This window comes from Drosophila subpulchrella, unplaced genomic scaffold (genome assembly GCF_014743375.2).
Source record: "Drosophila subpulchrella strain 33 F10 #4 breed RU33 unplaced genomic scaffold, RU_Dsub_v1.1 Primary Assembly Seq241, whole genome shotgun sequence".
Classification (NCBI taxonomy): Eukaryota; Metazoa; Arthropoda; class Insecta; order Diptera; family Drosophilidae; genus Drosophila; species Drosophila subpulchrella.
In genome coordinates, this window is record NW_023665552.1 from 34,971 (window position 1) to 58,521 (window position 23,551).

General features: G+C 42.2%; 5 protein-coding genes across 6 annotated transcripts; 3 read left to right on the forward strand and 2 right to left on the reverse strand.

Annotated features, from left to right (window-relative positions):
- Window positions 1–4,893: 4,893 nt before the first annotated feature.
- On the reverse strand, window positions 4,894–6,458 carry LOC119559578 (odorant receptor 85b-like). Its single transcript, XM_037872599.1, has 3 exons — window positions 5,499–6,458; window positions 5,292–5,447; window positions 4,894–5,234 (listed from the first exon to the last, which is right to left on the reverse strand). The coding sequence occupies exons 1-3, from the start codon at window positions 6,456–6,458 to the stop codon at window positions 5,178–5,180; spliced, it is 1,173 nt and encodes a 390-aa protein (XP_037728527.1). The 3' UTR covers window positions 4,894–5,177.
- Window positions 6,459–6,873: 415 nt separating this feature from the next.
- On the reverse strand, window positions 6,874–8,159 carry LOC119559579 (odorant receptor 85c). The gene is made up of 3 exons (XM_037872600.1): window positions 7,203–8,159; window positions 6,991–7,146; window positions 6,874–6,930 (listed from the first exon to the last, which is right to left on the reverse strand). The coding sequence occupies exons 1-3, from the start codon at window positions 8,157–8,159 to the stop codon at window positions 6,874–6,876; spliced, it is 1,170 nt and encodes a 389-aa protein (XP_037728528.1).
- Window positions 8,160–13,628: 5,469 nt separating this feature from the next.
- Window positions 13,629–18,218, forward strand: LOC119559574 (transmembrane protein 135-like). 2 transcript variants are annotated; one of them, XR_005220850.1, is made up of 6 exons: window positions 13,629–14,139; window positions 15,518–16,461; window positions 16,516–16,656; window positions 16,719–16,885; window positions 16,946–17,433; window positions 17,493–18,218. XR_005220850.1 is itself a non-coding variant. In XM_037872593.1 (5 exons), the coding sequence occupies exons 2-5, from the start codon at window positions 15,532–15,534 to the stop codon at window positions 17,073–17,075; spliced, it is 1,368 nt and encodes a 455-aa protein (XP_037728521.1). In that variant the 5' UTR covers window positions 13,629–14,139; window positions 15,518–15,531; the 3' UTR covers window positions 17,076–18,218. The 2 variants fall into 2 exon arrangements, 1 of the variants encoding a protein (XP_037728521.1); XM_037872593.1 differs by having other exon boundaries at window positions 16,946–18,218.
- Window positions 18,219–18,859: 641 nt separating this feature from the next.
- Window positions 18,860–20,414, forward strand: LOC119559575 (transmembrane protein 135-like). The gene is made up of 3 exons (XM_037872595.1): window positions 18,860–19,034; window positions 19,095–19,871; window positions 19,931–20,414. The coding sequence occupies exons 1-3, from the start codon at window positions 18,882–18,884 to the stop codon at window positions 20,366–20,368; spliced, it is 1,368 nt and encodes a 455-aa protein (XP_037728523.1). The 5' UTR covers window positions 18,860–18,881; the 3' UTR covers window positions 20,369–20,414.
- Window positions 20,415–20,878: 464 nt separating this feature from the next.
- On the forward strand, window positions 20,879–23,374 carry LOC119559576 (transmembrane protein 135-like). The gene is made up of 4 exons (XM_037872596.1): window positions 20,879–21,217; window positions 21,307–21,743; window positions 22,011–22,787; window positions 22,904–23,374. Exons 2-4 carry the CDS (start codon window positions 21,591–21,593, stop codon window positions 23,339–23,341), a joined length of 1,368 nt encoding a protein of 455 aa, XP_037728524.1. The 5' UTR covers window positions 20,879–21,217; window positions 21,307–21,590; the 3' UTR covers window positions 23,342–23,374.
- The last annotated feature ends 177 nt before the right edge of the window (window positions 23,375–23,551 follow it).

Genomic DNA, 23,551 nt, shown 5'->3' on the forward strand with positions numbered 1-23,551 from the left:
ATGTAAAATTACCAATTTTCATGGGTTCCCCAAAGGCAGTGACCCCAGTTCGAGTGGCGTTGAAGTAGTTTTAGCCTCGGCTTTTTCTCCGTGCAAATATGCAGTCCTTGGCTGAATACAATGACCTGGCTATCGGCTGGCAGGTCGCTTTAAAGCCGGCAGCCAAGCCTCTTAGAGGCGCCACAGACAAACAGTTTAGAGTTGGGGCAAAGGCACTCCGTGGAGTTGCGTCCGCCGTCGTCGCCTGCACTGCAGTCAATAAAAATAAATGTCATAAGGAGGAGCTTAGGCGACAAATGCATCAGAGTGCAAATAGACCAGCTGCAGCAGAACGAGCAGGTCCTGTCCACTTTCAACGCTTTGAGCTGGCAAACAAACAGACAAAGAGCCCATAGATGCCAATGGAAAAGCATTCGCTTGACATTTGCTGTTTGGTCAGCTGGACAGAGAAGTGATGTATCCTTCGGATAGTCACAGGGAAGAAGTCAATTTCGTATGCAAGGACTAATCAAGCCGTTGCCACTTTAATGCAAACTCAATTTGCACCGGCGGTAAGAAAGGTGTCGCAGTCTTATACCGCAACGCCAGCAGAAGCAGCAATCATAATCATCAGGCCTTTCCCGAGGAGCCTCTATACATACTAATGATGTGCATGCCACACGAGGCTGATTTAATTTCCTTTCCACCTGCAGCACACACACCGCCACACATGCAACGGACACCACCGCAAGTCTGAACACTTACAGGAGCCACAAAAGTCAACACGGGGTAGAGGGAGCGAAACTTTTCCGAGCACATATATCGAGCTACTTACACTCAGAGAAAGGCATTCAACAAGGCTCTAGTTCAATACCTTTACATATATTAAATTAAAACATTTGTACCGTTAATAAAATCTTAAGAAAAAATGTATATAAACAAATCAATCTAGCAATTTAGGATTTTATGTAGAACATTTAACGATCAAATGTTCAGCCTTAAAGGATACAAATTATTAAAAATATGTAATTGCTTGTTGATTCAAGAACAAGACTCTTTAATTATTTTTTTTTGTATATATATATTGATAACTTACTGCACTAACACAGAACTTTACCATAAGCCCTAATGTGAGCTTGGTTTCTGTACAAGGATCTTTAATTATTATTTTTTTGAAAGTGGTTCTGAATAACTCATTTTGTTTAAGAAACATATTGTTTAATAAATTTGATTTTTTTAACTTTAGGTTTTCTGGTTCTTTAAACAACAGGCCACAGTAAAAAACCTTACAAACTCTCAAGAAGTTCTAACTAAAAAGCAAATTGTTAAAATCTTTCGAAAATAAGTGCTTAGTGTAAGTATGTGCGGGTTTGGGGGCTTTGCATCAAACTTTAACATAAACTTGGATGTCGCTTCCGTTTCCGCTGCAAGAGCTGCAGACGATGACAAGCGCCCATTCCACACACATACACACCCTTTTTATGTTCTTCTCTCAAGTTTTGCATGGTGGTGTGAGTGGGAGTGCGCTTGTGAGTGTGAGTGCTGCGGTTTGTAGGAGTGTAGGTGCGCCTCGTAACTGTAGGCAGCCATCATTTTTGTTGCTGCTGTAATCCAGCATAAAAAATGAATTATGTGCACATGCATTTCTTATGTGCTTGCAGCCGCACTCTTATTACTTCCCCAGTGCAAAAAGGCCCTTGGTAATGCCCTACCCCTCTGCTTCCGTGTAAGCTGGTGAGTAATGAGCAAATGAAATCCCCTCGCTTATCTCAGCGCGTCTTTGTGGCCGCTTTGTGTGTGTCTCAGCAACCTACTTATGGCCTAAGCTCTGCTTACGCCCCTATACCATTTTTCGCATTTGATAAGTTTTACTGATTGGGGCGCACAACTTTCATATAGATTTCGACTATAGCTGGCATTACTGTCACAATTATCCAGCTAAAGGCGGATGTCCAATGTCGCCGCCCTGACAAATCGTTTCGAGTATGAATGCTATTAGTTGGCCGGGGCAAGCCACTATTAATGGCATATAAGAAATCAATAAGCCAGCGTTAAATCATCGGCAATCATAGCTCAAAATAGAGGCCACAAAAAAAGCTCTGGCCATTAACAAATGTTTACTTCCCACCCAATAAAACCGGAGCAGGAGAATGTCTTTCTATTCGGGTCATATTCATAGAATGCCATACAATTTGCCTAATGCAAGGCCATAAAAATATCGCTGCGGCCCCACTGCGTATGAGTAATAATGCTGGAAAACTAATTTAGAGGCTTTTAGTCTCCATTTAGAGCTTTTCCATATATAGTATAGTCGGTGGGCCATTGAAAAGGATTCCCCCATATAGATATGGATACGTGTGGATTTTCACACATTCACCGAAAGACCAAAGAGCATGATGCAAAAACTAAATGAATATCGAAACAATTTTTGTGCGATTTTCGCGTGGCCATTTTTTAGTATTTTAGCATTTTTCTGTGGACACTCAAGCGTATGAGCCGCAGTCAACTTTTGACAAGAAAAACTGCTCTCAAAATCAATAAATCACGCTAGATCACGATGGGCGGGTGCAGAGGGGCTTAGATTGGCGCTAAGCCGAAACTAAAATCCCCCTGATTTGGGGGAATCGGGGGACATAGGGGCTACTCGGCAACATATTGTTTCAATATTTGAATTCAATTTAATGCCAGCTAATTGAAAAAACACAACCGGCTGTGTGGCAGTGTGGCAACAATAATGCACTGACCGAGTTTGCCCAGCGATTGGGTCACAGTTTTTTTCGATCTCTGCTTTTCTGCAACAATGGCAACGGTTTTTTGCCAATTGGCCATTGAACACGCTCCACAGGGTCATCATGGCCATCATGGCCATCACTGGCCATCACCAGTTGCCAACCAACCCCTCACGTGTTTGTCCCTATCCCGGGAGTTGAGTTATTTGCACGTTTTGATAAGTGGACTTAACAACCGCCGGCGGAGGGGAAAATGAAAAGCATTGTGAGCGGGTGAAAAGCGTTGGCATCAGGCCGAAAAAAGATACGACTTTTTGCAGCTTCTCCGTTCGCTCTGCTGGTCACGATGCATTCTGCATGCAGCATTCAGCATTTTGCACTTTGCATCGAAAATGTAAATTCATATTTGCCAATAAATGACAAAAATGTTTATGTTGATAGCCATTCGGCTGTTCATGGCCTTAAAATGGAATATCGAGGTAATGGAAAAGAAATCGCAGTAAAATCCCTCACAGCTATCAAGAAGTAAGTGGATAACTGTTTTATTCAAATGAGTGTATTCGTTTGCCTAATGAACAGCCAGCTCGGAAATTAATCTCTTGTGAATGTGAAACCAAAGCTTATACTCAAAACATTGAGTTAAAGCTAAAGAGTTAATGGACTTACAAAATATATTATTATTTTCTGTTTAACAGCACACAATTTTTATGATAATGATATAGATTTTAATGCTTTCTCTTTTGGCTTTAATTGTAAAACATAAAATTTAATATCTATCAGAAATGTGCTTTATAATAATAAATAAGTAAGTGAAAAGTGGCAAAAATGCACAAATCTAATGATATTCAAATACCATTTTGTTAATATTTAATTATTTTTCAATTAGAAGCTTTGCATTGCTTTCACAAAAATATATATATATATATATATCGGTAATCAAGGACCACAAATGCATTTGAAAATTTACACACCCTTATCATGTGCACTATACTCAGTTACGTTGTTAGGCTATTAGCTAATTTGTTATTGATTTATCATTCGAATTTATTTCATTACTCGTTGGCTAGCCGCAGTTGCATTCTAATTTGCAGTCGTTTTATTGCCGTGAATAATTTGCATGGCGCCAGGATAACCGTAACCGTGACAGTATCTGTAATGGACTACACCTGATATGATCTTCGTCCTGGCCATGGATTTGGGCTAGACAGATGGGCGGACACATATAAACACGATAATAAACGTGACCATGTTCGGGGCACCTTAAATTATGCAATACGACAGCGTGAGATATTGAAAGACTTTTCCCCGAAACTGTTGCTATTTGAAAATCGCCCAAAACGTGACCAGAAATTAAATTGTAGCACATTTGGAGCTTTACAAAAATTCCGCAAAAATGAAAAATAAATCCCCAAAAAGAGCCGCTGTGCACACAGCGATGGGAAAAAAGCACAAAATAAATAGGGAAGTAAACCTTGCACACAAAAAATATGTCGTATTCTGAGTAAGGGAAATTGACAGGGTCTGGATTCAGGAACGAATTGGGAGGACTGCTATGGCCAAAAAAAAACATTTTAATAAATTTTATGCACGCGGCCTTCTCAAACAATAACTATGCAGGTGATGTCCGACATTCGTCAAAATGAAAATATTATGTGAGAAACTTCCACATCCTGTCCCTGCAATTTCCTCCACCATCGTCCTGTCACAGGACACGCTTCAGCGCATAAATTGCTAATATTGTTGAGTGCGTACACACAGCCACACGTCATGGGAGAACTGCATTAGATGCCATCGAAGGGTTTTGTTGTCCACTGCCTCCAGAAGGAGCTTTTCTATTTTCCTTGCTCCACTTTTCTTCAAACGCCAAACTCGATATTGCAAAAAATAAGTTACACCACCAGCAAAACCGTCTTAACACTACTCTTAAACACACAAAATGTAAATATAAAAAACATATAAACAAAAATAAAAACAAAAATCTTTGTAGATAAATACATTATTAAATAAATAAAATGTAATCCTCAATTTCATATATTGTCTTAAAAATAAAATCCATTAAAAATCATAACCCTTAAGATCGTTTTTCTCATCTAATCTATTTGTTCCAAAATATCATTCTAAATCATTGGGGTCTCAGTTTCCAAGGAAATCAAGTTCCCCTTTTTAGCTAGAGCATAACGAGCAGTGAAAACTCATAAGCGCAACTTGTGTGCTGTGAAGTGTAAAATGTACTCTGCAATTTTCTTTTGTAGCAACATATTTCCTCGCTCTCCAGTGGAGCCGTAGAATTGCCTTTTCAGAGGGGCTCTTTTCGCTAAAATGATTACTGCGTTTTTTCCCTGTGTCGAAGTAGCGATGGCGATGGACATGCGTGGTGCTCGTGCCTCCGCATAATTAAGTTCGCGTTGAGCCTTTGAAAGCATTCTAAGGGGCACATAGATGGGGGATTAGGGATCTTCTCTGGTCACCCTATTGGGTGTACATGGTGCGCAGCAGAGCAAAGAACTTGTACGATATTTGAAGTAGCTGAAAAAAATAATCATATTTTAAATAGATATTCAGGGATTAGCTGGCCTTACATACATCCGTCATGGTGGACCTGGTGATATCCAAAAAGATAGTGGCCTTTAAAAAGGTTACTTTCTGCGCTCGAGCTATGATAATGACCAGGGCTCGCTCATAGCGAACATCAGCGTAATTCCAGTTCTGATTGTATGTAGCCACCGACACTCCATAGCTCTAAAATAAAACATATCAAGTTAAGAACTTATTTTTATAAGCCGAACCCACCGCATCAGCCACCATCTGTCCATAGTGACAGATCAAGTAGACCTGACTCATCGAGGAGAACAGGAACAAGAACAATTTTATAACCACATCTGGAGGCACTCCCACAGTCATCTGGAATCCCACAAAGCAGATGACGAACGAGGATACCATGAAGTTGAGCAGAAGTGGAATCCCGAATATATCATTCACCACATCCGAAAGGCGAAGAATCCGTTCGTGATACCTGACAGAGTCTGCCAAAAATCGTGAATCCTCCTGCCAATTTCCAGTCAATTTGTGGTGCTCCATAGTACTTGATAGGTAGTCGAAGTGCATTACCACCTGAGTGGCCACCGCACACAGTAACAGATCCGTGGATATTTGCCCCGCAGCTGCAGTATATCCTGCAAAATTCTGGCAAAAGAGCAGTGGGTAATACGACCAGCTGTTCTCATAATTCCAAGGAATGTACATAAGGTAGGGCAAGGTCTTGCCCACTACTCGAATGTTAAGCCACTTCTCGTAGACCCAGTACTCCATAACACAAAACAAGTTAAAGGTCCAGATGAGAACGGAGTACAGCGAAGAATAGGTTAGGCTGATCCTCGAGCAACTGCCCAGGTACTTGTCCAGATTGTATCTTTCCTCCTCAACTTTACCCCTCGGATATAAATCCTCCAACTCTTCCATCATCTCAGTTATTGCCGTCCTCTTCCACCGAATGAAAAACATTTTGCTCAGGCCCACAATATCGAAGCCAATGTAAGACATCACAGTGACGGCTTCCAGAAACTTGTCTTCCTTATAGGCACTGTAAACATAAATGCTCTCACAGATCCCAACCATCGTCAAGTTTATCACATTGGACCAAAACACAATGCTGTCTCTAAGCCTGTTCTTTCCGGAATCTCCCCTTTTAGCATAGGGTTGTATGCCCACCCCGGTGTAGAAGAAACTGGCGTACTTCATCAACTTTTTCATTTTTGAGTTTATCTTTACTAAGCCAGTCAGTTGTCCTTCGCGAATGAATTTCCAATTGAAGGTTCACTGGTTTTATAGCTCTTTGCCAAATGCGAAAAATATAATATTGCAATGCGATAAATATAATATTGGGATATAATAGGTAACTACTCTTGGGGGAAAATCATATGTCGTAAAAGTTTGCGTGTTTGGTAGAATTGACAGCTGCAAAGTTTCATGGTAAAAATGCTTGTCTAAAGATACTTATTTAAATGACCAAGTTAACCTTTATTGCAGTCCCCATTTAATGCGATTCTTTACTTTATAATATCTATCTACCTAACACAACCAAAATAAATTTACTAAAGATTTCAAAATGTATCTAATTTATTTTGAAAACAATAAGTTCTGTTGAATGTAATTCATCTCAAACTGTTTACTTAATATACATGGTACGCAGTAAAGCAAAGAACTTGTAGGATATCTGCAGAAGCTGGAAAATATAAATATTATTTAATTTTACGGTTGAAAATTAAATCAACTTAGGTCTTACATCAGTCATAGTGGCCCTTGTAATATTCATGAAGATTGTAGCCTTTAAATGGGTTGTCCTTTGAGGTCGAGCAATAAAGAATACCAGAGCTCGACGATAGCGGACATCAGCTTTGTGCCAGTTCTGTTTGTAGGCAGCGAGGGACAAGCCAGAGCTCTTAATTAAGAATTAAATATTTAATAATAAAATTTTACCATAATATAAACCCCTACCGCATCGGCGATCAACTGGCCGTAGTGACATATCAAGTAAACCTGACTCATTGAGGAAAACAGGAACAGCGATAGTTTGATCATGATATCCGGCGGGACACCCACTGTCATCTGGAATCCCACAAAACAGATGACGAATGTGGAGACCATGAAGTTGAGCAGAAGTGGTACCCCGAATATATCGTTGAGCACGTCCATCAGACGAAGAATGCGCTGGTGATAATGGATAGCTTTAGCTAGAAACCTAGAGTTCTGGATCCAATCCCCACTCAACTCGTGGTTCTCCACAATCCTGGCCAAGTGATCGAAGTGCATTACGACCTGAGTGGCCACTGCGCAGAGTAAAAGATCTGTGGATATCTGTCCCGATGCCGAAGTGTGTCCTGCGAAGTTTTGGCTGACTAGCAGCACATAATACGACCAATTCCCCTCCCAATTCCAGGGAAAGTACATCAGATATGGTAATGTCTGACCAACCACTCGGATTTTTAGCCACTTTTCGTAGACGAGGAATTGCATGATGCTGAACAGGTTAAAGGTCCAGATCAGTATTGAATAGAGCAGGGCATAGGTAACACTAATCCGGGAACAAGATCTCAGGTAACTATCCAACCGATAGATCTCCTCTTCAGCCTTGCCCTCTGGATATATGTGCTCCAGTTCGGTGACCAAATTGCTAAGGTCTGGTTTTTTCCACCAAATAAAAAACATCTTGCTCATGCCCACAAAGACAAATCCAATATAGGACATTACAGTGACTGCCTCGATAAACTTTCCATCGGAGAGGGCCACTGCGAGGTATAGGAATTCCCCAAGAACAATCACACTCAGGTTTATCACATTGGACCAGAAGAGGATGTTCGACCACAGACTGATTTTCCTGGGCCGAGACGCCACCGTATAGGGCTCAATGCCCACCGATGTGTAAAAGAAAACTGCGTACTTCATAAACTTCATTTTTCGACTTTGAACTAATCGAGTAAATGCTGGCAGGAGCTCCTTTATAGACTCTTGCTCAAGGAACACGCAGCATTTGTTATGCCAAGTAATGACATAATTATAGAACTGTTTACAGTTAATGTATGGATTCGAGTTTATAATGCGTCTAATTCGGGGCTTCGTACACAACTTAATTATTGATTTCGTTTACATAAACAGTGGATAATTGTTATGCCTAGGCAAACGCAATCACGATTCCCATCCCCGAGTCCCCAGTCCCAGTTGCCACCCACCCATCCACCTCATCCTTCTTCGCCATTCTAGGCAACACAATAAATCACTCGAAGATTGAATCCGACGGAAAGCAATTGAAACGTTTGAATAAATGCAATTCGAAAGCGAATCGGAACCAGCGCATCAAACCCAAGTCCAATTCCAATGGGAAGTGGAGTCTTTTTCGCTCGCACTCGAAATAAATTAAATCTTTTCAGTTTTCAACAATCCCAGCTTAGCCAGGGTGAGAGCATATAAACACAATGAATTACGCCCGCAGAACACGTTAGCCCAATTATACAGCGCGTTCGGAGTGAAACATCCACAGTGAAACCCGTCAAGACAAACAATTTTATCCAATACCTATCGATACAGTGGATATTGTTTGTATTGCAAATAAAAAACTGGAAATTCTGGATTACAAAAAATCTTTCTCGCCTAAGTTTGGTAAAGATTGCAAAATAGTCGGTATTGTCAGAATTATTTAAGTAAAATTTTGTATATAGAATCTAACTACAATTGGTTCAATAAAGATAACAAAGGTTTTCGTAGGGTTGGTAAATATTGTATAATAACCAATATTAGCACTCTTTAATATCACTTTTATATTAAGTGTTATTTGTCGAAACTCATTTTTAAAAGATATTATGTTTACTTTAGGGCTACTCAAAGGTATACAAATCCATGACTTTCGAAATAGAACATCACTGTAAACCGTAGTCTTACCGATTAGATACTAAATCCAGCTATGTGCGTTGCCCTACAAAACTATGCCACGCAAATGCAAACACAGCGATTGCGAGTGAAGAAAAAAAGAAGGACATGGTCGGCAGGGCCAAAAGAGATTTTTGAGCCAAATTGAAAGACAAAAGCCCTGAAATGTAGCTTCCCGCGCGGACAGCGAATCGCGGAGCCAAAAGCGAACCAACCGGGTCAAAAGCAAACGAACGAATTTTCCATTTTTGCCATTTATCACGCATGGAAATTGAAGGAGGGGGGGCCGGGGGCGGATAAAGTGGGCGGATGGGCGGGTCGGCCAAGTACAACCTGCAACTTGAAATACAATTAAAGCTCTGGGACCCACTGGCCAGCCAGGCGCATAAAACTTTTCATGTCTCAAGTCTCGGATCGCAGGTGAGGAGCCATGCAGGGTAACAAGATTTCCGGTGGCCGTTCCTCCAAAAATATTCCCATCCCCAAAATAACCACCCACCGGCGGCAAGCCAAAGTTATTATATGCACACATACCCCCAAAGTTTATCTGGACTCTCAAGATGGCAGTGGATGTGGATGTGGCCATGTGGATGGATGTGGGCAGCACAAACTTCGTGGAAAAGTTTTATGAGCAGCAAACTAATTTCGTTTGACTTTGCTCCGGGGATGTTGCACCTTGGGTGGGACGACGGGAATTGATTTTGGTCCTGTTGACGTTACTTATGTTCCTCCCAGGTAGACACATTTGCATGGGAACACATCTGGGATACTTACTCCCAATTACTGGATGTAGAGTCTCAAAAATTTCGATTACCTTTTGACTTTGCTTAAAGAAATGATCGTAACTAGGGAGTCGTTTTCTGAATTTAGAACCTCAAAAATTGATTATTTTCGGACTTTGTTTGATAAGATTATTATAGTTAGTTAAACCATTAAAAAAATACTTATAAAAACATAATAGTTTAAAAATTTTATCTTGAATCCAAAATTGGAATACATATAAGCCATATATTTAAAAATACAAAAATCATAATAGTAATTCCGTAATTATTGTATTATAAACAACCAACACATTTATTAGTTGTTTAAATACTTAAAAAAAAGTAAGCCACTAATCATAACTTAATAACTTAATCGTTTTTTATTTTATGGTTACATGACGTCTTCTTTTGGATCTAAACTTTTTTTAAAGTTGAGAATTCAAGGACTAGAAATCTTAGAACAATATTTTCCAAGGCGCTTTCGAAGGAGAGAGTAAAAAGTAAATGGCGACCGTAATCCATTGTTAATGTTACATTTGCCAACAACTTCCGACCGACAAGTATCTTCTGACTGGCATTGCGGCAATTGTCTCTCGGTTTTCTGGGCTGTGTGACATTTGACACATTTACTCCTCTGCGAACATGTGTGACTTTGCCCCAAGAAAACAAAAGAGGTCGTGGCTTGCAATTGGGGTTTTCTGAGGGGGCGGGGGTAACGTCTGTTTTGGCACTCGTTCGTTAGGAAAAGCCACAAAATTTATATTTTGAGTTGAAGTCAATGCGGTCTTGGCCACACTTTTTGGGTTGGCAAAGTGGAAAACGGAGAAAATGGGGTGAGGCGTTCGTTGGTCAGAAAGTCTACCCACAGCTATTGATGACCAGGCCAAAACACTAGGCTTCGGTTAACCAACTTGTGATCGGGGTGGATGATCTGGAATGAGGAATAAACGAATGGAAGCAATTAATAAAATAACAACTTTGTGCAAAATTAATTGTGTATTATGCAAAAGGCTTGCTAATGGCAGGATATGCATCAACGTGCGCTGCTGGTCTCCATGAAATATTACAGTGACGACAATGTCTCCTCCAGCCATAGATCCTTCCCTCCCAACCCCCAACCCCAAAACCCTGGGATATTCTGCTGTTTCTGTAATGGCCGTGCGCACCGATGAGCAAATGAACAATTTATTACCGCTTAATTGAACACATTTGGACGCAACCACACACACGGAGGGCCTAAACAAATGGCCAGATGCAGGCGGGGAATCCTGGAGTCCAGGACCTCCGCATTAAGCAGAGCCCGGGGGTTTTCGGTTTTCGGTATATCGTGTTTCGGGTCTCTGGTTGGTCTGTGGACCAGGATAAATGAGCCCAAGACAAGTCTATAAATGCCTGAGCGATGGTGTGTTTTGGGGAAGGAGCCGTCCGGTGTGGTCAGGCAACTCAATGGAGCCGGGAAATCCGTTCCTTGAAGCTGCTCGCTGCATATTAAACGCACGTCTCGCTGGACAAATTGATTCCTAAGTGGCTGCCGGATTGACAGCTCACAAGGTCCTTGTGGACAGTGTGCCTGCCCTTATCCCCGCCGGTAATATCCACAATTACCCTGCACTCGACCTGCAACCTGCAACCCCGATTGCTTTGCACCTGGGCTAATTGCCAATTGAACCCTAAAGAAAGCGGGGCAACTCTAGATTAGCAGCAACAATGGGGACTTGGCTTTTCAAGTGCTTACTTAGCGACACGTCAGAAGCAAGATTTATTTTCGATGATATTTCGGGGACGGGGAATGGGGCAGGCAGCCCCAAAACATCTCGAGTAAATTAAGTGAGTGCCAGGTCCTGACAGAGTCAAGTATATTTGATATACATGGCGAAAACAACACCATGCTTAAGCCCAGGGAAAATAGGCGAATCACACAAAGCAACCGCAATTTCGCTAAGCATTTGAGCGGGAAACAGCAGAAGTGACGACCCGACCACAAAGGCGGAAAGGATCTGGAACAGGACGCACCCCATCTGCTTAGGCCTGGTTTCGAGTGAACTACTTAAGCGCTTTTGGCTTTTCAAAGTAAGCCATGCCACAGGTAAATGGCTTCAGCCAGGCCAAAACCAACGGCAGTGGGAGCAGCCACAAACAATAACGAAATATTTTGTATATCCGCTGTGCCGTGTCAACCGCACCGAAAGAGCTTCACTACACTGGGGGAAATCTTCATAGGGATACAAAAAAGTTGATATGGCAAGGCAAGTAAAAATGCCTTTATGAACATCGTAATACATTATATTTCGCCCTGAACTTGGTGGATTTTTATTCAACAGCAATTTTTAGTTTAAATTAACAGAATATCAACCCAAAAAAAAATCAATATACAAAATCTTACTGAACGAAATAAACTTTTTCTTAAATGCAAAAAAAATCGGTATTATCTACAAATTTTAAAAATTCCCTGCAAATGTATATTTTATTCATGTTGGCATTGTTTCAATTTTAAAAAAAAACCGTACAATGTGTGGACTTAGCTCTACTGGTTAAAAAGGCTGATAGAAACAAAGAAATACTGTTCAAGTCAAACTTTAAAAATTAAATTTATTATTTTTTTAAGACCATTTTCGAAATCATCCTTCAGAAAGAATTTTTTGACACAGCTAATCCGAAAAAACCTACAAAATTGTAAAAGCTTAAACCCATTTTAGTGAACTTATTCTCTCAGTGCATGCGTAAATGAAAAGTAGCAGGAGGAGCAGAAGCAAAAGGACTCTGGAAACGGAAGGGGAAGTGGAAGAGCTCAGCCAGAGACATGCACAGATACACTTTATGAACTACAACCGAAATCCAATTGATTGCGCAGGCACCGAGTCTTTGGCAGAGTCTACTTGCTACTCGAACGCTGGAATGGCAAACAATTTGGCAGGCCAAGTGCTTTGGTAGTCAGGGTTCTCAGTTGATTGTGGCACGAACTGTGGCCTCAGAGGTCGCCACAGGATTCGCAAATGAAAATTTGAGCCACGCGTGGGCGGCGGGCCGCATTGGATGGAGAAAAGCAACCAAGGTGGAATCTACAGCTTAGCAGGATAATTTTCAGCCAATTTAATTCCACTCTAGCCAGGAAATGCTGTTTTATTTGGGATCGGGTAAGAGCACTGGCAATTAGTAACCAAAGTATGTGTTTCCACTCCAGAAAACTCTTTAGTTCTACTTGTGAAGCTCAGAATATACCAGTATGGTTGTTAATAAACACATTTTACCGTAGACTAAGTATAAGTTTAAAAGTTAACATGGATTTTTTGATTAACTACCTAGCAACAGATATTCGTGGCTTCTATGGTCGACAATTAATTTTGTACTTTTAGATGGAAGTTATAAATTCACATTTTAAAAATAATTCTAGGTCATTTTTAATTTTTTAAAGGCATTTTAAGTGAAATAATTACTTGCTTTTCCCCAGCAATGAATCTTTCTATCCTTTTCTAAGCATGATTGGCAGTCTTATTTATACATTTTATTTTTACTTTGCCTTGTCCTTGTTGCCTCTAAATTGTAGATTTAAAACTTTAAAACCAGCTTCCCTTAAACTTTTATTATATATCTTACGTTTACTCCATTTGAAAAACCCGCCTTCCTGCGACTGACAAAAGCTAAACGCTGCGGCATTCGGTGCCATGTGTTGCCGACCGACTTTTCAGCGTGACCGTTTGGTATATTTTCGGTATATTTGAGTAAGGTACAAATAGTATATTTCTTCAGCTCGTTTATTATTGTTTACAAAACGCAATTCCCGTCAAAATAAAGCAGATAAAACAGTGATAAAAGTCGCGCGGCGACTGGGGAAATGCAGTCGAAGGCCTGCTAAACCGCGCAGCATTCGCTGCTCAGTGGCAGCGGACCCAGAAAGTGTTTTCCACCCCGCCCAACCACTTGTTGTTTTTGGACTCTGCCCGCCCCATATAACACCATTAATTATCCATATACTCTCGAACGATTTCGCATCTGATGTCCCGGGAAATCGGAGCAATCAGGGCGGTACACTCATATCTCAACACGGGTCTCCAGTTCGTCGTCACTCAGCTGTCATTATATATTATCATATTCTCATTTCGGAACCTGGAATCGTCGCAACTCTATCAATCTCAATCGAAAGAAATATTTAATATCATATTAAAAAACCAGCACTAGACCCTATCTCAAATCAAGTCGCAATCAAATCGGCTAAGTTTATTGCCTCCTTCAAGTGTCCAAGTAGCTGAATCGTAAGTACCTCTCTACAGTTCAATAATATAATGCTGATTAGCTGGGTTTTATTCCCCACTACCAGTATACCAGCCATGACTCGTAGCTCTTAGTAAGATTGCGCAAAGATCTCTAAACTGACCCCGTGGTCAGTGGACTGAGCTTAATCCATATTTTCCATGCAAATCGGTGGCTAGCGTTGCGAGATAATGGGGTAACTCTACACTCGTATGTATTCTCCGTAGCACGTAGTTCGACTTTAAGGGCCCCGAAAAAAATTTTAAGTGGCTCATTGTAATCTAAAGTTAAGGTAAATCTTGATCATAAACACCATCGAAAAGTTCCCCTGGCTACTTGGCTAAGAAAAAAGCTATGCTATATGCTAAATGTTCTGGTAATAGGGCTCTAAGCAAATTTATTTCCAAATATATAAAAAATGTAAATGGTTTAATTTTAAATTTGGTTACTTAAAGATATGATTCTTTTCAGTTTTCTGATGATAGGATTTAATATCTTAAAAAATATTTAAATATTCCCCATATTTCCTTGTCAACAAAAGTTGACAATCCTACCGTTTATTTATAGCCTTGGTTCTTGCTATTGACAAATCCCTCGCAATTGCTAATCTGCAATGTGTCTTATCGATGGAAAGCAGTAAATTACCACATATTCGTGGAGCAGCTGTAATCCACAAATATAATCCAACGTTCCAGGTATTGCCTGTGCAAAAAATTTAGTTTTGGCCTGGCCAGCAGAAGTTGCAGTCCTCCCACGGGGAACTAAAAATAAAATCAAATCAAAGCTAAATTTCGGTATTCCCAGTTCAGTGGAACAGCCGATAGCGAAAGCAAAGAAGAACAATAACAGCTTGTTCCTACGTAGCTCCAAGATAAGATTAAAGGTTAAAAAACGGACTCGGACCCAGACACCTCATATGCAGTGACTACCCATTAAGTTGATCCAACTCAGTCAAACTAAATTCGATTTTTATTAAACGGATTTAAATTAAATTTTAAAAATCCATCATTTTTCTATACAGAAAAGTAAGGAATTAAATGTTCGTATCTTTTAGTGTATCTACTTCTTATCAACAAAGAGTTAATTATCATTTTTGGTATATATACTGATATAACAAAAAGTGACACCTACAGAACTCTCCCCTAGTAAAATTGAATTTATAAATGTGTAGTGATGTTGTGAAAGACATTAATCCGTCTAACAGGTTTGTAAACATTATAAAACCTTTTGAAGTCCGGTCCATAGGTCGAAGTATGCATTAAATGAGACAAAATGTAGAGTTATAAAATGTTATACCTTATATACACATGACAAGCTTCTTGCTATGCATTTAAACCCCTAAATATTTGTATTAAAATTCGTTTGTCTCTTTATCCACAGATCGACATTCCACAATGACGGGGCAGAGCAAGCTGATCGATCCCCTGTGCATAACCTGCAAGGAGTTCCAGCACCCATGGACGGACCACTGCGTCAACGCCACCGCCGGAATCTTGCTTTCGGCCACGCCCTACTGCCTGCGGGTCTACACAGTGGTCTACGCCCTGTCCCTGCTGATGCGCCACCGCATTCCCAGTCGTGAGGATCTGCGCAGGACTCTGCTGGGCATCATCCAATCGACTGCTTTCCTGGTGACCAATGCCTACACCTTCATCCTATATAACTGCGCACTGCGGCACATCTTGGGCAGCTATCACTTCTCCACGGTGGCCTTTGTGCCCTGCTTGTTCGCCTCTTTCTCGGCCATTCTGGTGGAGCGACCAGCCCGCCGACCACTGCTCACTCTTTATGTGGCCAACGTGGCCACGGAAACGCTGTGGAAGATGGCGGAGTCGAGGGGCTGGGTGAGCTCTGTACCAAACGGGCAGACACTCATCTTTGGTCTGAGCATGGCGGCCCTACTATACCTCTATCGTACTGGCACTACAAAGGATTCCATCTTTAACATCCTTCGCATCTTCGTGGGCAAGGAGGAGGCGGGACCGGTGGCCAAGTCCGGTCCTGCAGTGCCCGGCGAGCAGCCAGCTCCGTCTCGCCGTCGTCCCGCCGTCAGCTTCTCTAATGTCTCCGACTTTGTACGCGTCTACAGCAACCTCATCCACGCCAAACATGACAGCTGCCGGCACCAGCAGAGCTGCATCGGTTACTCTCTGATCGGGGGAATTAAACCCTTCGTGGGCGGAGTGGGTCTTCAGGTGGCCCTCAAAGTGGTTATGAACCTCAAGCGGATCACTGCTGGAAAGATGCCGTGGAAGAAGCTGGTCTTCAATCGCGGAACTCTGCAACTGGGCATATTCATGGGCAGCTTTTCTTTCCTATATAAGGTAGCTTTTCTGACGTTGGAGATGGATATACAATAATTATTTCGTTTTTAACAGTCGGTATCCTGCCTACTTCGGCACAGTTTCAACCGAGATGATGCTAGATTCGCCATTCCCGCCTCATTAATTGCCTCTGTGTCCTTTACTCAGTACCCGGATAACACGGTGGCCTTGTATGTCATGTGGAAGGCTTTGCAGGTGAGCTAGTTATATGATCTATATTTTTTGGTATCCAGATATGTAACCCACTTTATTCTTAGATCCTTTGCACCAAGGGACAGGAGCGAGGAATTCTGCCGCACATCCCCAACTTCATGCTGTTCTTGTACTCCTTCTTCACGGCTGTGCTTTTCCATGCAGGAATCCTGGAGCCCAAGAGCCTGCGCCCCAGTTACTATAAGTTTCTGCAGGCCATCTCGGGCGATCGGTGAGTAAAGTTCGCACGGGCTGCGTAGGCAGTTGATTAAGAATCCCTTATCTTTGCCAGGCTAAGCAAGTTTAATCTGAGCGCCTTTGATGTATTCGGTTTGAGCAGTCAACAACAGGCGCTGGACACCATTAAAGCATTAAACATCGTAGAGAAGTCATCGCTGCCCTCCTACTCACTCGCCTCTTGAGCCGATAGTATCAAATTCTAATAGATAATCAATTAGACGACTCCGCTAGAGGCACCATATACACTGGTGGAAAAAATAATAGAAACGATTTTCACTTCTGCACTTCTTATTAAATAGCAAAGTAAGTACGAAAGTTCTGGGCTTCATACCAATAACATGTGAAGCACTGATAACTGTTCTTTATTTTGTGTTACACCTTGAGCCCCATTCGCCGTTATTATGTGCTGTGTGCATAATTTTTGAGGGCAAGCACATGTTTGGCCTGGAAAAAAAAATAGAAACACTATTTATTTCAACCGAAATTTCGGCTTAGACTCTTTGTATTTCGAACTTTTTGGTTTAGTTTTAGTACTTTAAGGTAAGTTTAACAAAAAGTTTCGAACATGGTGAAAATCCGTTTATAATTACGACTTCTAGGCTCAGAATGGGTCGAGGAGTGCACTGCACGGCTCCAGAAAGGCAGATAATAAAAAAACTGAGTGATGAAGGCAAATCAATGACTGAAGTAGCTGAACTAATGAATTGCTCAAAGAAAAAAGTGTTTTCCGCTGTTCATTACATCGATAAAAAGGAGAACCGAGGTAGAAAGCGAGCCACAACCAAAAGGTTTGACGACATTTTGGCTCGAACAGTAAAAAAGGACCCATTCCTGACAGCCAAGGAACTCAAAAATACCTTAGGGGCAGCAGTTACAGCTCGGACAACTAGAAACAGGCTAATTGAACGAGATCTGAGAGCATATTCAGCCAGGAAGGTTCCATCTCTGAGCCAAAAAAATATGAAAAATAGACTGATTTTTGCAAAACGACACCAGAACCGCCAAAACTGGAACAATGTTCTCTGGTCCGATGAAACTAAAATAAATATGTGTGGATCAGATGGGAAAATATATGTGAGACGCCCAAGGAACACTGCTTTCGATCCTAAGCATACGATTAAGACTGTTAAGCATGGTGGAGCCGTTTCTATTATTTTTTCCACCAGTGTATCTCCATATATCCGCAATTCAAAGCGATCTGTATATACGTCAAGAGTCTCCCGCGCTCAAAGAGCGCCCAACGATTACTAATTTAAGCTAGTATGGGTGAATTGTAAAATATGTTGACCTTTTTTTGGTATCAATAAATCATCAAAAATATACAACCAGAAGTTTTTAAGAAATCGAATATAGTGTGAACTGTGTTGAAAATGAACTGAATGTGGAAATCGGAACTACCTTTATAGTTTGAAAGCTTGATTTTTTCGTGGTAGGCAGTTAAGAGAATCAATTGAGTGAGCTTTATACTTGCTCGAGGGAGCTCCAAAATATTGATAAGAAATCGGCAATGTATTACTCAGCGTAGCCAAAACAAACCATTAAGCCGATCAAAGAACAAATTTTGTCTGGCCCGTGAGCGATAAGCAGTTCAGTGGAATACCTTATGCAGAAACAGTTGGTGCGATTCCAAATAAAAGAAGCCAACATGTTGATAAGCAAGGTGCGTATACCCGAATCACTGGGTATTTCTTGTGCTGAGCATTCAGTTGTGCTCAGATGATCGGACCCAAAGGTTATGGCGGAATTCGAACTTGGTGGACTACCAGTGATCCGACAAAAGTTAGTGGATGTCTGATAGTGGACATTTTGCAATATTATGCAGGCAAATAATCTAGAACTGCCGATCCAAGTTAACGTAGAGTGTTAAGATTAAGTGGCTACTGTTGGTTCTTATTGGCTGACACTTTTCGGCCACCTTTATCACCCGTCTACACTCGATAAGTGTAGTTCGTAGAGCGTTAGTCGCTTTCGAATATTCAAATTGGATCATGGCAGCCCAGAGTAAACTTGCAGAGGTAGCATTCAAATGCACCTGCCAGGAGTTTGTGCATCCTTGGACCTCTAGTTGTGCCTGTGCGACGGCTGGGATGTTACTATCCCTAATCCCTGGCACCTTTCGAACCTATAGTATGGTCTATCTGGTGAGTAGATAAGGGTTTCCTGTTTTCTTTGACATAACTTATCTTTTAAACCATTTCCAGTTCTCACTAGCTATGCGTATGCGCATGCCATCGCTCAAGGACCTTAAAAACACTGTATTAAGCATTCTACAATCGACCGCTTTCCTCTCCCTGAACGGCAGCCTGTTTATCCTGGCCATTTGTCTGGTGCGCCAGATTCTGGGTGGATTCTACTTTTATACGGCAACCTGGCTGCCGGCACTTTTGGTCAGCTCCTTATCGCTGGTAGTCGAGCGTCCGGAGCGACGTGCTCCACTGGCCATGTATGTGGCCAATGTGGGAGTGGAGTCGCTGTGGAAATTGCTGGAGGCCCGAGGCCTGGTTCGATCTATTCCCAACGGACAGGTGCTAATCATGGGCGTCAGTCTCACCGCTTTGATGTATCTATATCGCGCTGGACTTCACAAGACGGTGGCCAAGGATGCGATATTCAAGGGATTGGGTCTCATTGTGGGCAAGGAGGAGGAGGGTCCCCTGCAGACTTCTATATTGAACACCTCTCGGAGATCCCGCCCGCCAAGGCTGAATATCCGCTGCATTTCGTCTAACCTGCTGATATATGACCAACTGATGGCCCTCAAACATCCCAGTTGTCCACACAAACATGGTTGTGCTCTATACGCCCTCCTTGGTGGCCTAAAACCCTTCCTAGGTGGTGTGGGTCTCCAAGTGGGTTTAAAGCTGCTGCTCAACATTCCCAAGATATTCCAGTTTAGGATGCAGTGGCGTCAGCAGATCTTCAACAAGGGGTCTTTGCAGTTGGGCCTAGCGCTGGGAATCTTTTCACTGCTCTTCAAGGTAAGTACAATTTAAATTAAGCCAATTAGTTCCCATTTATTAACAAACTCACCTTTTAGTCTACATCTTGTGCCCTGCGACACTCTTTTGGATATGATAAAGCTATATTTGCAATTCCGGCTGGCTTAATCGGATCAATTGGACTGCTGCACTTTCCCAATACCACAGTTTCCTTGTACCTGATGTTCAAATCCCTACAACTCTTGTACAACTGGGGTGTCTCCCAGGGAAAGGTTCCCGAGGTGCCGAACTTCTCCTTGATCATGTACGGATTTTTCACGGCCGTGCTCTGTCACTCAACCGTACTGGAAGCACAGTCCATGCGGCCAAGCTACTTCAAGTTTATCGAGACTATTTCAGGAGGTCGTCTCAGCCGGTTCAATTTGAAACCCTTCGAGGCTTTTGGAGTACAAAGTCAGGATCAGGCCAACCAAGTGATCAAGAAGCTGGGCATTGTTGCGACCTCGGCGTACCCTCTATTTCCCCTGACTGTTTAGAATTCGTTCCATTTAATGTTCTTTTCTCCAAATTTAAAAAAAAAAATGTATTGTGAAATGGAGTTCACTTACTAGCCTTGCAAGACGCTAATAGGATAGTAAAGATATTCCCCAAAATAATTTTTGCTATTTAATATGTTAGATATGGTGTAAATATGTTTTAATGTGCTTAACTGAATCGAATGGCTTTTTTAAGGCCAACAAATTTGAAGGTGTTTCTAATGATATAAGTTAAAATATAGAAGTCTCTTTGTAAAACATAATGTTGGATAAATTTAATAAAGCTTAAAAGATTTTATGAGTAAAAGTACATAAAACAAGGAAGTTACTTTAATTTGAATACGTTGTTTATTAACGATAGCTGCATTATATAAACACCCATTTCGTATCGGAATCGTTGATAAATATTTTTCTCTTCTATTGCAACTGATTACGGCTTCATAAGAGAACTCTATAACTAAGAGAATTCTAAGAACTTGCAGGGGGCTCTTAGAAATTGATAAGAATTCCCCAGCGGGAGGTGACGCAGCGTCAACAAACCGATCGCCATTGAGCAACTAAGCGTACTTTCGGCTCGCGTGTTTGCGATAAGTAAGTGCCTCTGCATTCAACGCACTTCAGTCAAACCACTTGCAGGAATTCGGGGGAGTGGGCCCTGTTGCTGATTACGGCGTAATCGGCATGGGTCTCCTAAAGTGCGTCTACACGCGGACCTCACTTGGCCAAATCGTATCGAATTGTCGGCAGTCAGTTGTATTTGATGGCCGGCCAGGCTAGAACGTGTATCCCGCGCTGGAGAAAATATCTTAATTTGATTAGACAACTTTTGAAATAATAACTATACAGGTAGTAAGTATTGTTTTACGGTTACTTTCACATTCCCTATCTGCATTTTATAAATTTACCTAGTATAATACCTTTTGAAACCCTATCTTCAGCTAGATCTAAGTGGTTCACCAGCAGCGGCTGATTCGAGAAATGCCCACCCAAATTTATTGGAAACCGAGGAACTTGGAACTAATGTTTTAAAAAGCTCATATCATAAATTCCCTTGGATTATAAAACCAATTTGGGAACATCAAGTTAAATAGAGCATTGAGAGAGTTTCGTGGTACGTTCGTACTTTCGTCGATAAGCCCCTTCCCGATAAGCTTTATCATCTGCTCGAGGCCAATTCGATAATCGTAGACCTCGGAGCATAAGTCAATATTCAAAGTGGATCATGACGGCCCAAAGTAAGCTGGCGGAGATAGCCTTCAACTGCACCTGCTACGAGTACCACCACCCATGGACCAAGAGCTGTGCCTGCGCTGCGGCGGGCATGCTGCTCTCCGAGATCCCTTTCAGTTTGCGCACCTACGCTACTGTTTATGTGGTAAGCAAAAGGGGGCACTTAAGGCTATAAACGCCTAGAATTTTGCACCTGCTTCAAGTGCTTTAAATCGCTAGGGGGGTGATACGAAGTTTTGAAATACAAAGGTCATTTTCCGAACAACCATTTAATTTTCAAGATTATTAAAAGAATGGGGTATTCAGAAATTTCTAATACCATTACATATTTTTATATTATCGTACCTTTTCCCCTAATCTAACTAAATATATAGTTATTAAAATAGCCAATTAACAAATGTTCCTTCTCCAGTTGGCTCTGTTTATGAGAGGACGCATTCCTTCGCTTAAGGACCTTAAACGCACTGCAGCCGGAATCCTTCAGTCGACAGCATTCCTTTCGATGAATGGAACCCTCTTCGTGGTCGCCGTGTGCTACCTGCGTCAGCTTTTAGGAGGATTTTACTTCGGCACAGTGGCCTGGTTGCCCTCGTTCCTGGCCAGCTTAGCTTGCCTCGCCGTCGAGCGACCGGAGCGACGTGCTCCACTGGCCTTGTACGTGGCCAACGTGGGCATTGAGACACTGTGGAAGATGATGGAGGCCCGAGGCCTGGTGCGATCCATTCCCAATGGACAGGTGCTCATCATGGGCGTCAGTGTCACCGCTTTGTTGTACCTATATCGCGCTGGACTCCACAAGACGGTGGCCAAGGATGCTACCTTCAAGGCATTGGGCCTAATAGTGGGCAAGGAGGAGGAGGGTCCTTTGAAGACCCCGGTGGTAACCACATCGCAGAGCTCCAGACAAGCACCGCTCAACTTCCGCAGCATTACAGCGTATCTGCAGCTCTACGACCGCCTTCTGAAGGCCAAACATCCCAGTTGTCCACACAAACAGGGCTGTGCTCCATACGCCCTTCTTGGTGGACTGAAACCCTTCCTCGGGGGCGTTGGGCTATCCGTGGGTTTAAAGCTGTTGCTCAACATTCCCAAGATCTTCCAGCTCAAGATGGAATGGCGCAAACAGATCTTCAACACGGGATCCCTGCAATTGGGACTGGCGTTGGGAATCTTCTCATTCCTTTTCAAGGTGGGTTAATCATAAGACAAATGGATTTCACTATCTATCTATAGCCAAATATCTTTTGATATCTTTGCATATCCAATTGAAAAGCTATATCTTATCATATTCTACTAACCTTTCAGTCGACTTCCTGCGGTCTGCGTCACACCTTCGGATATGACGATGCCCTCTTCGCCATTCCGGCTGGCTTGATTGGATCCATTGGTCTTCGGCGGTTCCCCAACACCACGGTGGCCTGTTATCTGATGTGGAAGTCCCTGCACCTCTTCTACAACTGGGGCATCGCCGAGGGAAAGTTGATCGAGGTGCCCCACTTCGCGATGCTCATGTTCGCGTTCTTCACGGCCGTGCTTTTCCACTCGGCTATCCTGGAAGCCCGTTCCCTGAGGCCCAGCTACTATAAATTCCTCCAGGGCATCTCGGGCAACCGGATCAGCCGTTTCAATGTGAAGCCCTTCGAAGCCTACGGCCTGAAGAGCCAGGACCAGATCAACTATGTTATAAAGAAACTTAAGATCGACATGACCTCACCCTTCCCAAATTTCACTCTGACTGTCTAGATTGTTATCCTCCCTTTTGTACAATGTACAATAAAAAACCATAGACAATAAAATGTATAACACAGCGATGCAGCAAAACTTTAAATTAAATGCACGACGCAGAATGGCCATTAAGGACTTTTAAGTGAGGAGCCGCAGAGTGGGCCGACATCAATCACAGAGTCAACAAGCCGACGGCACCCTTAAACCCCCTCTGAAAAACCCTCTCAA